Source organism: Stigmatopora argus, chromosome 12 (assembly GCF_051989625.1).
Source record: "Stigmatopora argus isolate UIUO_Sarg chromosome 12, RoL_Sarg_1.0, whole genome shotgun sequence".
NCBI lineage: Eukaryota > Metazoa > Chordata > Actinopteri > Syngnathiformes > Syngnathidae > Stigmatopora > Stigmatopora argus.
The window spans coordinates 16,282,443-16,296,068 of NC_135398.1; the positions used below are offsets into that span (position 1 = coordinate 16,282,443).

The window sequence follows — 13,626 nt, forward strand, 5'->3', positions numbered from 1 at the left end:
GAGTCAAAGGGGAGATTTCCTGTACCTTGACTGCTTGGATCGTGGCAACGATGGCATCGGGTGGTAGTTCCTTAGAACATTCTTTCATCAACGACTCAACATCCAGCGGCATCCTTGAAAAAGCATCAGCGTCATTGTTTTCCCTCCCTGGCCTATATTTTATTGTAAAGTGGAAATCAGCCAATTCTGCAACCCACCTGGAAGTGGTTGCATTTAGTTTTGCAGTGTATAGAATGTACGTGAGCGGGTTGTTGTCGCTATACACAGTGAATGCTGGGGCATAGTACAAATAATCTTGGAACTTGTCAGTGATTGCCCATTTTAGAGCCAAAAATTCCAGTTTACCAGCATGTAGGTGATAATTCTTCTCAGCTGCTGTCAATGTGCGGGAGCCGTAGGTGATGACTCTAAGTTTGCCATCCTGCTTCTGACACAACACTGCACCTAACCCTTGGTGTGAGGCATCAGTGTGTACAATGAATGGCTGGGTAAAATCTGGGAACCCTAATACTGGTGGATGGAGCAGGCATTCAATCAGTTGTTCAAGCGCCTGCTGGTGCTCGTCAGTCCATATGATCGGCTTGTTTGAGGGAACGACATGGCTTGGTTTCTTTGTCTTTGTTTTGTTTGGGTTATTTGGGGCATTACTCTGGTCTGTTTTCAGAAGGTCATACAGACAACTCGCTCATCTGGAAAAGTCTTTGATATATTGTCTGTAATAAGTCAGTAGACCAAGCATCTTTCTCAGCTGACCAACAGTGTGTGGTTTGATGTCTTTCAGTGATCGAACAGCTTCAAAATCTGCAGGATCCACCCTGCTGCCCTCTGCAGAAATTATCCTGCCCAAGTAGCGAACCTCAGCTTTGAAGAGATCCCACTTGCTGGGTTTTAGTTTGATGCCATACTCTCTGAGGCACTTAAGTATTTGTCTCACATTTTCTACATGTCCTTCAAAGGTCTTACTGAAAACCAGCGTATCATCCAAGTAAGGGATGCAAATGTTATCCCGGAGTCCTTCCAGACATTCCTCCATGCAACGCTGAAACGATGCAGGGGCGTTCATGAGGCCAAAAGGAATGCGGATCTACTCGTACAATCCCCATGGTGTAACAAAAGCAGTCAGTGCTCGACATTCCTCAGACATAAACCCCTGATGATATGCCTTCCCCTGGTCTAGGAGGGAAAACCAGGAGTTCCCGCCCAAGCTCTCCATCATGTCTTGGACTCGGGGATAGGCTGTCGATCGTGTCTTCCTATTTAGGTCTCTATAGCAGTGGCGGGCCCTCAGGGCCTTCAAGGCCTTCTCTGCTGGCCTAAGAAATATCAGAATCATATATTATATTTTGTCCATCAATACTTATTATTCCAAATGGTCTGTTAGCTTCCTTTCATTGCTTTCCCCCTGGTTGCACTGCTTCCAGATGTGTTTTCATATTGAAGCATTTAACCAATCCCATTTCAGCCATTATTTGTTGCCAGGATCAGAAATCTGCCTCAAAGCCTTCACAATCAGTTATGTGGGCTCTGCTGCATTAAACAAGACTGTTGCTTTTAACCAATCAGATTTTGAGTTGGCAACCCCACAATGTTTTTCGGAGGCATTGCCATTTTGCTGGCTGGGATACGTCATTGCTTTCACCAACTATGATTGGCTAGCTATAGAGAGTAGGCGGGCCAAAGCCATAGTGAGGCAGCCAGAGATCGCAAACTCCACCCACAATGGCCGACAGAGGCAAAAACAAATGGATTTGGTTGCAGATTTGCTCACAAAGCTATTTTCCAGACGGACTTTTCCAGAAAAAAATGGACATCATGAAGAAAGGGCGGTTAACTCCGAAGCTAGCAAGCCTGTTACAGCCGGGAAAAGGGTGTGTGCGCTACTTTCAGTGCGCTAACTTAGCTGCACAAGCAAATATATTGTTGTGTTGATTTAAAGCCATTTTCAAGACGGACTATGCCGGAAATATGACAGGACAGGCTCGACTTTCATCATTAGCTTCGATGACGATAGAAAAGAAGGAAGAAAGAAAGGAGGATGGATATTGTGTACAGTTAAAAATGATTTTTGGTGAGTATAATATGGCTATATTCCTAAATAATATTTCAATTGTGGGCCCGGTTCTGATATCCGAAAAGCTCCAGTGTTTGTATTTAAGCTCCAGTGTTTGTATTTAATCACTAAATGCTGCTAGGAAGTGGATTTTACCCCATTTTACCCCAGTTAAATTTTTGCCGTTTCGCCATTGACGTCCATCGTTGTCTTTTTCCGGGAAAAATCACCCCCCTGGCCTGGTTGTAATGTCTCAAAAGCTCCAGTATTTGTATTCAATCAATAAATGCTGCTAGGAAGTGGATTTTACCTCATTTTAGTGATTTTTTTTTGCCGTTTCACGTATGGACGTATATGGTCGTATCGACATTCATCGCTGTCTTTTTACCGGGGAAATGATACTCCGGGCCCAGTTCTGATTTCTAGAAAGCTCGAGTATTTGTATTTAATCAATAAAAGTTGTTTTCGGCTGGATTTTACCCCCTTTTCGGGCAATGTTTGCCCGTACGCCATTGACATTCATCGCTGTCTTTTCCCGGGAAAATCACCCCCCTGGCCTGGTTTTAATGTCTGAAAAGCTCCAGTATTTGTATTTAATCATGAAAAGCTGCTAGGAAGTGGATTTTACCCCATTTTTGTGCATTGATTTATTGATTGTTTTCTATGTGTCGCAGCTGTGGCTGCAGTAGAGGTTTTATAGCCATGAAATAGTTTTTGAGGGTTGGATTGATACGTTGAAGGCGCTACCAGAAAATGCACGGACCGCCACTGCTCTATAGTCTACGCATAACCAAGGAGTTCTATCTTTTTTTCTGACACACACGACCGGGCGAGGAGTATGATGAGTTTGACTTTCTCACCCAGCCCTGTACCATTACATTAAGTCATGAAGGTAACCCTTCATCTCCTGGTACAATGGTCGGGGCACTGACATGTATGAACGCTTGACTACACTCAGAGTCTTTGAGAGAGATAGTCATTTGCAATCTGTCAATACAGCCAATGTCATTGTCTGAGATTGAGAAGGAGTGACACTCTTCTCTCAGCATTCTTTTGACTACCTGTCTCTGCTCCTCTGTCATCTACATCTACAGGTGGGTCCCATTGTTCACATGTATTGGATGGGGTGTGAATGCTGGTATGGTTCACTGTAATTGGTGCTGGGGCTGGTTCAAAAATCTCAGCGGAAAGTACAGTCAAAACTTTTTGTACTGTGCCAATTACAGTGCACCCGGGTAAGAGAATACCATGGTCAGTTTGATTTGAGACATCAATTGTGATGACAGGGAAAACATCCTTTCTTACTCTGACCAAGGTGTCGTTGAACTCAAGACCATCTAGCCATTGGGAGTTCACTGGCTGAAAAAGCACACTCGTGCCCCCTTTAAAAGGTTGGGCAGCTATATAACACTCAATCTGAATAATGGTGTGTTTTGGTGCTAAAACCCTGTTTTTCTTAGTTCTCACTACATACTGGTCTATCTGTTCTGCACTGACGGCCTGTATAAAAGTCCTCACCTTGTTTCTTTTGAGACTTGGGAAAGCCCTCCTCACAGCAAGGTCCTGTTGATGCACTTCAGTCTGTGCCAGGATGTGTTTGATAACATTAAAACCAATAATGGGGTAGGACAGATGACACCCGCTTGTCACAAGCATTGGAATGATCAATTCTTTTGTCCTGCCTCCTAAGGGCCGCAGGGGGTGCTGGAGCATATCCCAGCTGACTTCGGGCCAGAGCCGGGGTACACCCTGAATCGGTGGCCAGCCATTCACACTCACACACACACTAGGGGCAATTTAGAGTGTACAATCACCCTAGCATACATGTTTTATTAATGTGGGAGGAAACAGGAGTACCCTGAGCAGTGGCGGTCGGTGCATTTTCTCGTAGCGCCTTCAACGTATCAATCCAACCCTCAAAAACTATTTTATGGCTATAAAACCTCTACTGCAGCTAGAGCTGCGACACATAAAAAATAATCAATAAATCAATGCACAAAATTTGGGTAAAATCCACTTCCTAGCAGCATTTCATGATTAAATACAAATACTGGAGCTTTTCAGACATTAAAACCAGGCCAGGGGGGCAATTTTCCCGGGAAAAGACAGCAATGAGTGTCAATGGCGTACGGGCAAATATTGCCCGAAAATGGGGTAAAATCCAGCCGAAAACAGCATTTATTGATTAAATACAAATACTGGAGCTTTTTAGACATCAGAACCGGGCCCGGAGTATCATTTCCTCGGTAAAAAGACAGCGATGAATGTCGATATGTCCATACGTGAAATGACAAAAAATGCACTAAAATGAGGTAAAATCCACTTCCTAGCAGCATTTATTGATTGAATACAATACTGGAGCTTTTGAGACATTACAACCAGGCCAGGGGGGTGATTTTTCCTGGGAAAAGACAGCAATGGACGTCAATGGCGAAACGGCAAAAATTAAACTGGGGTAAAATGGGGTAAAATCCACTTCCTAGCAGCATTTAGTGATTAAATACAAACACTGGAGCTTAAATACAAACACTGGAGCTTTTCAGATATCAGAACCGGGCCCACAATTGAAATATTATTTAGGAATATAGCCATATTATACTCACCAAAATTTCTTTTTAACTGTACACAATATCCATCCTCCTTTCTTTCTTCCTTCTTTCCTATTGCCATCGAAGCTAATGATGAAAGTCGAGCCTGTCTTGTCATATTTCCGGCATAGTCCGTTTTGAAAATGGCTTTAAATCAACACAACAATATATTTGCTTGTGCAGCTAAGTTAACGCACTGAAAGTAGCGCACACACCCTTTTCCCGGCTGTAACAGGCTTGCTAGCTTCGGAGTTAACCGCCCTTTCTTCATGATGTCCATTTTTTTCTGGAAAAGTCCGTCTGGAAAATAGCTTTGTGAGCAAATCTGCAACCAAATCCATTTGTTTTTGCCTCTGTCGGCCATTGTGGGTGGAGTTTGCGATCTCTGTCTGCCTCACTATGGCTTTGGCCCGCCTACTAGCCAATCATAGTTGGTGAAAGCAATGCCGTATCCCAGCCAGCAAAATGCCAATGCGAATGAAAACGCATTGTGGGGTTGCCAACTCGAAATCTGATTGGTTAAAAGCAACAGTCTAGTTTAATGCAGCAGAGCCCGCAGAACTGATTGTGAAGGCTTTGAGGCAGATCTGATCTGGCAACAAATAATGGCTGAAATGTGATTGGTTAAATGCTTCAATATGAAAACACATCTGGAAGCAGTGCAACCAGGGGGAAAAGCAATGAAAGGAAGCTAACAGACCATTTGGAATAATAAGTAATGATGGACAAAATATAATATGATTCAGATATTTCTTAGGCCAGCAGAGAAGGCCTTGAAGGCCCTGACGGCCCTGACGGCCCACCACTGACCCTGAGGAAACCCATTCAGACCGAAACTCCACACAAGTGAAGTGACCTGGATTTGAACCCAGGACCCCAGAACTGTGAGGCTGACACGCCAACCACTCATCCGCCAGGCTGCGAGAGTTTGAGTCATTTGGTTAAAAAAATACTCCAATATGATGATGTCAGAGACATTCATTGTCGGTGTACAAAATGTGACCATGGGAAAACATTTAAAAATAGAAAGGAGAAAGATTATTACCATTCATCCGCCAGGCTGCGTGAGTTTGAATCAAATACTAATTAAAAAAAATACTGCAATAATCTGATGTCAGAGACATTCATTGTTGGGGTACAAAACGTGACCATGGGGAAACATTAAAAATAGAAAAGGGAAAGATTATTGTCAGTGATGGTTGCAAGTTCTACAACACTTTAATGAATTGAATATTGGTTTTTTTGTTATCATTTTTATTTATTTTGCTTTTCTACGATGGCGAGCTACATTCATTCCAGTACAGTAGCTGGCACTAATCCGCAAAACGTCGGTCGACACCCAGCATAAAAACCGAAGAAGAACGTTGTTGTGTTTCCGTATCAGCTCTGATTGGACCAAACTGGCGCGTTTAACGTCACGTGCTTTACTATTCGCGCGAAACTGCTTTGTGCTGCAGTACTTGCTGCTTTGCTTGTGTTTGACAGAACGTGAGTTCTGTTGTTTCGTATTTTTTCTTTTATTGTCCAGTTTCGGATCTTTTCAGCATGGATGTTGCCACTGCGACTGCAGAGAATGCCAGGGAGACTGTGAAAGACGAGTTGGCGGACAAATGCCAGAAGTTATTCCAGGCTTTTTTGGAGGAGTAAGTCACTCTTTTATCCGTAATGATTTTAGGGTTTCGGCGCCTTGCCATTATAGTAGTGATACAGAATTGGAAAATATACTTATTGTCTGCAAGTCGATATCGGCTTAAGATACTTGTGTAAAAATGACGTATTAACTCAGTTTACTAAGTAGAAATTAGTGAAATTTGACCGAAAGTAAAAAACAAATAATGAGCCTACTTTGACGACTTCAGGACTTAATCTACCGATATGCGTTTTGAAATGTACGAAATAAAATGCTAAATTGTTTTAAGCGCAATTATACATGCCTGATCACACTAAAATTTAGTAACGTCTACTTACGAAAGCCCCTAGGTACGAAATTATCACGTTTCAATTTTTGACTCCCAAGTGACTCGAGATACAAAAAAGTTCCAAGTTACGTAATGCCCAAAAGTAAATGCATTTCCTTAGCCGTTATTTTATTTAGAAAATTTTGTCGCGGATGCATTGATTCTCAGTTTAGAACATTGCTACCGTCTACGAGGCTCTCATTTCATCGCTTTCACCTCGGCTAAATGCTCCCCTTGTTCATGAGTGCAATTCCCCTTATTAAAAACTGTACAAATGCAACGCGGCACATGTTCACACACGCTCGCGCACTCACACACTTACACACACGGGGCACATGTAAAAGTCTAAAATGTACTACGCAGAGCTAGCAAATACAGTGGTACCTCGACATACGATCGTAATCCGTTCCGAGACTGAGATCGTATGACGAGATTCTCGTAACTCGAGCGGACGTTTCCCATTGAAATGAATGGAAAACAAATGAATTCGTTCCAACTCTCTGAAAAAACACCAAAAACAGGATATTGGATTGGAAAAAATGTTTTATTTCTTCTAATTCGCCATCTATTAACAAAGTGACACATAACTATTGGTTTAATAGTAATAAAATGTGTTTAATCTAACTAAAATTGGGCAGATTTCGCCGACGGGAGACAATGGGGGGGGGGTCGTTTTTTTCCCCACGACAACGCACTCGTAAACGGAACAAACACATTTAAATTAACTTGGATTAATATGTACAGACACGCAAACATACGTTTGATGTAACTTTACACAAAACTGAATTCTAATTATGTTGTAATCTTTTGTTACCTTAGTTTTCCGGGTTGGCGGTTTGCCACGCCTCCACCCTCACGTTCACTATCGATGGGCTGTTTGCTGTTGTACTACGTATTCCCTTCAAAATATTCCGAAAATGATTCACACAAACGTCCTCACAATAGGATAACCCACGACCACTTGCCAACGAGAAATAGTCTTGTTGTACGTTTTAGCGATCGCCCCGCTGCTCATAAAGACCGGCTCGCAACTCCCTCGTTGTAATGGCTCTGGTTGCCCCCCTTTGAATGGCGCCTATGAGAGAGAGTTGCGACCAGAAATATTACAAAGAGGGAATTGCGAGCCAGTGCCGCTGATGTTCTTAGGAGCAGCGAACGAGAAGTAATATAATACTCATCGTATTAGATAATAAAAATAACAGGAAATGCAACAGCTGAGGTTACCCACGTATTGATTGTGGGTAATGAAGTTTCATTCTGAGAAAGAGTGCCATTGCCTATCGGCGTTGTGTGCACGAGTATACTTCATTACCCAGAAAGCCCTCTTTTTGCCCACGCATGCGCGTTGTGCGTTTCCTGGTCGATGCGTAGGAGAAACTCGTCTGAATTAATCGTTCAGTGCTCGTAGGTATTGTTATACACGAAAGATATGCAAAAAAGACAGTGCCATGGCCACCTGGCTTGGTCGCATCACGAAATTTTGATCGCATGACGGGCGAATTATTCGATCGAAATTTCCGTCGTACGACGAGAATATTGTATGACGAGCGGTCGTGTGACGAGGTACCACTGTACTACGAATCGTCTGTAGTTTACTGTGCCAGATTATAGCAAATTACGAAATCTGCATTTTCTATGAAAACTACGAAAGAAATAAAAAAAATCAAGCAATGTCTGACGCGATCGGTGTTTCGAGACATTACGTTTGCTTTTAATAACTTTTTCAGTTAAAATTCGCCGATTGAGGATGCAACATCCGTTTAGGTCATGTGGATGTAGTTTCAATAGATTTTTGAAGCAGCATAGACGTACCGTAGCCATGGCTTCCAAGCGAAGACGAGAGAACTGTGATACTGATATTTTGCCATCGAAAAAAATACAACGAACTGCAGCCTGCAAAAGTTCAAGACGGAATACAGTATTATATATCCGTGTTTGGCGCCATCGACCGAAGGAGAATTCTTTGTTTCTGTAAGTATTGCAACATGAAAACTGCTGCTTTGCGTGACAAAGACTTGTTGGAAGTGAAAGTGGATTATGAGAAGATTAGTATTCCATTTGAGAAAAATGATGCACTATTTATTGGTGAGAACGTTCGTAAGTACATGAAAGAGCAAGAAATGCCTGAAAAAAGGGACTGCCATCTGCACAAATGTGAGAAAGTTTTATAAAACTGCAATGAAATATGTATAAGAAAAAATTCCAATGAAGGACGGATTGCTCAAACATGCTGAGGTAGCTGATTTTAGCATCATCAAAAAAAGTTCCCTCACAAGTGAAAGGTACTTCATCAACAGATTCCCATGCATGAAGCCTGACTGAGGTTGATGCCTTGGAAGAATAATTCAGCTGCCTGCAAGTTGAGGAGCTAGGAGACATTACAGTACAGGAGAGAGCAGATGTGCAATGGGGACTAGTCGGAGAAATAAAACACAGCTCTGGAAACCCAAAATATGCTAACATAACAAAGATAGCACTGGGCATACTTTTGATTCCTCACAGCAATGCCACATGTGAGCGTGTTTTCAGTGCTGTGAGGAAGATCAGGACAGACTTCAGGATGTCAATGAGACCAATCACACTTGAGGCCATGTGCTTGGTAAAGATGGACGTGCAACTGGCAGGAACAGCTTGCTATGAACAGAAATATTCAAGGGAGGAGTCTAAAGAGGCCTAGTGTGCAACTGAGAAATTTTATAGAACTAAGAAAATTGATTACATTTGCATGTGGTATAAAATTTGTAGGTCTTTCATCATTAATTTTTGTATTGAAAATGTTGATTGGCACAAATATTTTGACATGATTGCATTCACACATTTTGTGTAATAAAGTTCTCAAGTGACAAAATTATCCAAAAATCGACTTTAATATTAGAACTTGTGCTCTTAAACCCCACTGGGAAAAATCTCCCAAACTCTGAAAATTCTTTTTAGCCATTGTGAAATTGGATTTTCGGTGTTTGGCAGCTCTGACTACAAAGTAGACAGCTTTCGGCCCTGGTACAACGGGATCTTGCCGCCACCTGGCGGACAAATTGGGTGTTACATCTCCCATTATCATGGCCCGCAAAGGGAAATATTTCAGTGGCGCACATTTTCATGTGCTTTATTTATTTTAAGACATTAATAAATCATTTCTTATAATTTTCTCTCATTTTGTGTTTCCTGAGATCTTTCATACACAATTGGGACACTGACAAATATTAAAGGGTTTAGTTGGTAGTTGTTTGAGGACCGTGGAACGATTTAGATAATTTACATATACAGCCATACCTCTACTTACGAATGCCTCGAGGTACAAAGGTTTCAGGTTATGAAATTTTTATATGCAAATGAGTGACTCGAGATACAAAAAAGATCCAAGTTATGAAATCCCCCCAAAAGTAAATGCATTTCCTTAACCGTTATTTTATTTTGAATTCCCCTTGTTAAGCGATTAAAAACTACAAATGCAATGTGGCATATATTTTCACACACAAAGACACACGTAAACGTAAAAGTCTAAAATGTACTACAAAGTGGACGGCTTTCGGCCCTGGTAGAACCGACTCTTCCCGCCATCTGGCGGACAAACACGGGTATTACATTTATAACAGCCGCGGGGGTATATTTCAGCGGCGCACGGCACATTTTCATATACTTTATTTATTTTAAGATTTTTTTCTTATTTTTGTTTCCTCACATCTTTCATACTACAAAATTGGGACACTTAGACCAATTTTAAACGGTTTAGCTCAGGGGTGTCAAACCGGTCCTCAAAGGGCCGCAGTGGGTGCAGGTTTTCATTCCAACTCAACAAGAGGATAACTTTTGCAAGTGTGATCAGTTAATCAAAGTCAGGTGCTACTTATTTTAGAAGGCACTTGATTGGTTAAAATGTCGGCACTGGATCGGTTGGAACATAGACCAGGACCCACTGCGGCCCTCGGCGGAATCGGTTTGACACCCATGGTTTAGCTGGTAGTTGTGTGAGGACGTGGAACCAATTAGAGAATTTACATATAAAGTAGACCTCTGCTTACGTAATTTTCAAGTCACGAAAAAAGTCTGGGAACCAATTAATTTCGTAAGTAGAGGTACGACTGTTAAGTACAGAAATACCTCGATTATCGCGGTTAATGGGGGGTTGGGGGTCCGTCTAATTTTAGTATTATTAAACACATTTTAGTACTATTAAACCAGTTGTTATTTGTTACTTTGTTAATAGATGGCGAATTAGAACAAATAAGTGTTTTTCCAATCCAGTATCCTGGTTTTGGTGTTTTTTCAGGGGGTTGGAACGGATGAATTTGTTTTTAGTTAATTTCTATGGGAAACGTTCATTTGAGTTACGAGTAAATCGACATACGAGCTCATTCCCGGAACGAATTAAGCTCATACCTTGAGGTACCACTGTATGTGTCACGGGGTGCTGGCCAATCGGCATCCGAGATCTCAAGGGGTGCTGGCCAATCGGCTTGAATCTTGGCTATCTGAAACATTCCTCGGTAGAGTGGGAAGCGTCCGTTGGATATAAAAAAAAATACAAATATTTTTAAATAATTTGTATCATCTCATTTTCTGAACCGCTTTATCCTCATCAGGGTCACTGTGGGTGCTGGAGCCTATCCCAGCTAACTCCGGGCGAGAGGCGGGAGACACCCTGAATCGGTGGCCAGCCGATCGCAGGGCACAAGGAGACGGACAACCATGCACACTCACACCCATACCTAGGGGCAATTTAGAGTGTCCAATCAGCCTACCATGCATGTTTTTGGAATATTGGAGGAAACCGGAGTACCTGGAGGAAACTCACGCAGGCCAGGGGAGAGCATGCCAACCCCGGTGGATGTGACCTGGGTTTGAACCCAGGACCCCAGACCTGTGAGGCCGACGCGCTAACCACTCTCTCCACCGGGCCGCCCATAATTTGTATTTTATTTTTAATTGAATATTTTTTTGACTCGTGAAAGGTTGAAGCAGTGATAACCAAAGCGCAAAGTAGTGAGGTGTGAGTGTACACCTCTACTTACAAAATTTTAAAGTTACAAAAAAAGTTCTGGAACCAATTTCTTTCGTAAGTAGAGGTTCGACTGTATTTGTAGAATGTTTCATCTTACTGCTACATCCAAAATAGTAGTACACATCCAACTTCATTTCGATTTTCTACGCTCATGTGTCCACGTGTAGATTTCAGACTGCCGATGAAGAAGTCAAGTATGTCCGGGAGGCTGAGGAGCTGACCCGGCCTGAGAGGAATACTCTGCTGGTTAGTTTTATTGACCTCGAGGTCTTCAACCAGGAGCTGGCAACCACCATCCAAGAGGAGTATTACAGGTGTGCCTTCTTTCAATTTGCATTTTGAATAAATGGCAAATGGGTGTCAAACTAGTGAGTAGAGAAGCATTTTTTCGAATAATGTCTACATTTAACAGAAGTAGACTTGTAATGTGACTTGCTAATTTCGGTTGTTGAAACACTTGTATTGTAGTTCTCACCTGTATACTGCAATCATAAACATTAGCAGTAAAACTAAACAAGTTGTTAATGAGTACAGCAAACCCTCGAAAATCGCGGATAATCTAGACCAGACATGGCTGCAAATAAAAAAACGCGAAGTAGGATCACTCCTATTATTACTACCATACTACATGTTTTCGCGCCTATATGAAAATACAAGTACAATTATCAAGAAGTGTATTTATTAAATATCACAGTTACAGTCATGAAAAGACTAATGTATTAATATTTAAATATAATCTATAAAATAAAAAATCTAAATACTTCGTACTGCACTGACAGTAAAAATAGTTCCTCACTGCTTGATTTAAATCATAAAAAGACAGGTTATTGGAGCTTTAGTCCAAGTCCTCTCTGTTAGATTCGAGAGGCATTTTTCTTGTAAAAATATTGGTGTTGTTGAATTGACACTGTTAAGATGATTGATAAATTCAGTGGCTACAAGCACATCATCTGTCTCCTTCCAAGTGGTTCCATGCATTGTGTTGACGTCCTCTCGTCATGCCAGCTTCTCGGACGTATATACGGCGTAAATCCATCATAATGGTGGTTCTTTTTTTATTTTTTTATTCCTCGGAGTCGGGGTGTCTTTGTGCACACGAGAATTTGCAGTTTCGCACCTCGGAAGATGTGAGCTTGGGGCGGTGAACAACAGCACGTGCGCGCCGGTGGCCAAGGAAAGCGGCAGCGCTTTGGGGAGAAGAACTGTCGCTGCAATATGCAGCACGGCAACCTGGGCGGAGAGGCCAGCCGCTACACCTCGGACCTCTTCACATTACGTGAATTTGTTTTTATTTATTTGCAGCATAGAGATCGGCACAACGCGCTTACATCTCCAGAGGAGAAGTGCGTTCACTTCCTGTGTCTCCATTTTAACTGCACGGTGGACCCCATTAACATTAAAATGGTTCCAACCAGCTGAATTATGTACAAAAGAACGCCAAAGTGTAAATTCAGTTATGCCGCAATTGCATGCTACTCATTTAGCATATCAAGGAACATCAATATTTTATGAACTTTTTTTTACATATGCCTCAGAAAAAAAATCTGCAGTTCTCTTCAAAACATGCAGCGAAGCTAAAGTTGTAAGCGAGTTGACTAATGGAAAAATATTGTATATACAGACACTCCCCTACTTACGAACATTCGAGTTACGAACAACGGTACATACGAACATGTCTGCAAATTGCGTTTATGTCGAAAAATGTTCGTACGTTCAATTTTGTATTGCGCGCCTTTTTCCCGAGTAGTGCTTCTTTCTGCCGCTAATACCGACGCCTGGCACTGTGAGAGCTCAGCTCACCCAGCATCCACCTTCCTCTGCCCAGTTCGTTGCAATGCGGAAGTGCGTGAACGTATCTCCAGTGCGCAAAGAACCTTTTTCATTTTTATCATTAATATCTTGAGCATCCATTATTCAATATGGTTGGTGAAAAGCGAAAGGCTTCTATTGAGGGAGGTGCAAGGAAGAGGCAAGCCATTTCATTTGAAACGAGTGGCAATAATAACGAAGCTTGATGCGCGTGAGAAA

At 42.0% G+C, this 13,626-nt stretch overlaps 1 protein-coding gene across 1 annotated transcript in view; it reads left to right on the forward strand.

The window, feature by feature from the left end:
• Positions 1–6,028: 6,028 nt before the first annotated feature.
• Positions 6,029–13,626, forward strand: part of mcm6 (minichromosome maintenance complex component 6) — a 48,190-nt gene continuing 40,592 nt past the window's right edge. Inside the window, exons 1-2 of the mRNA XM_077616179.1 lie at positions 6,029–6,281; positions 11,766–11,912. Coding sequence (XP_077472305.1) covers positions 6,184–6,281; positions 11,766–11,912 — 245 coding nt within the window. The 5' untranslated portion in view covers positions 6,029–6,183. The remainder of the gene's footprint in view (positions 6,282–11,765; positions 11,913–13,626) is intronic.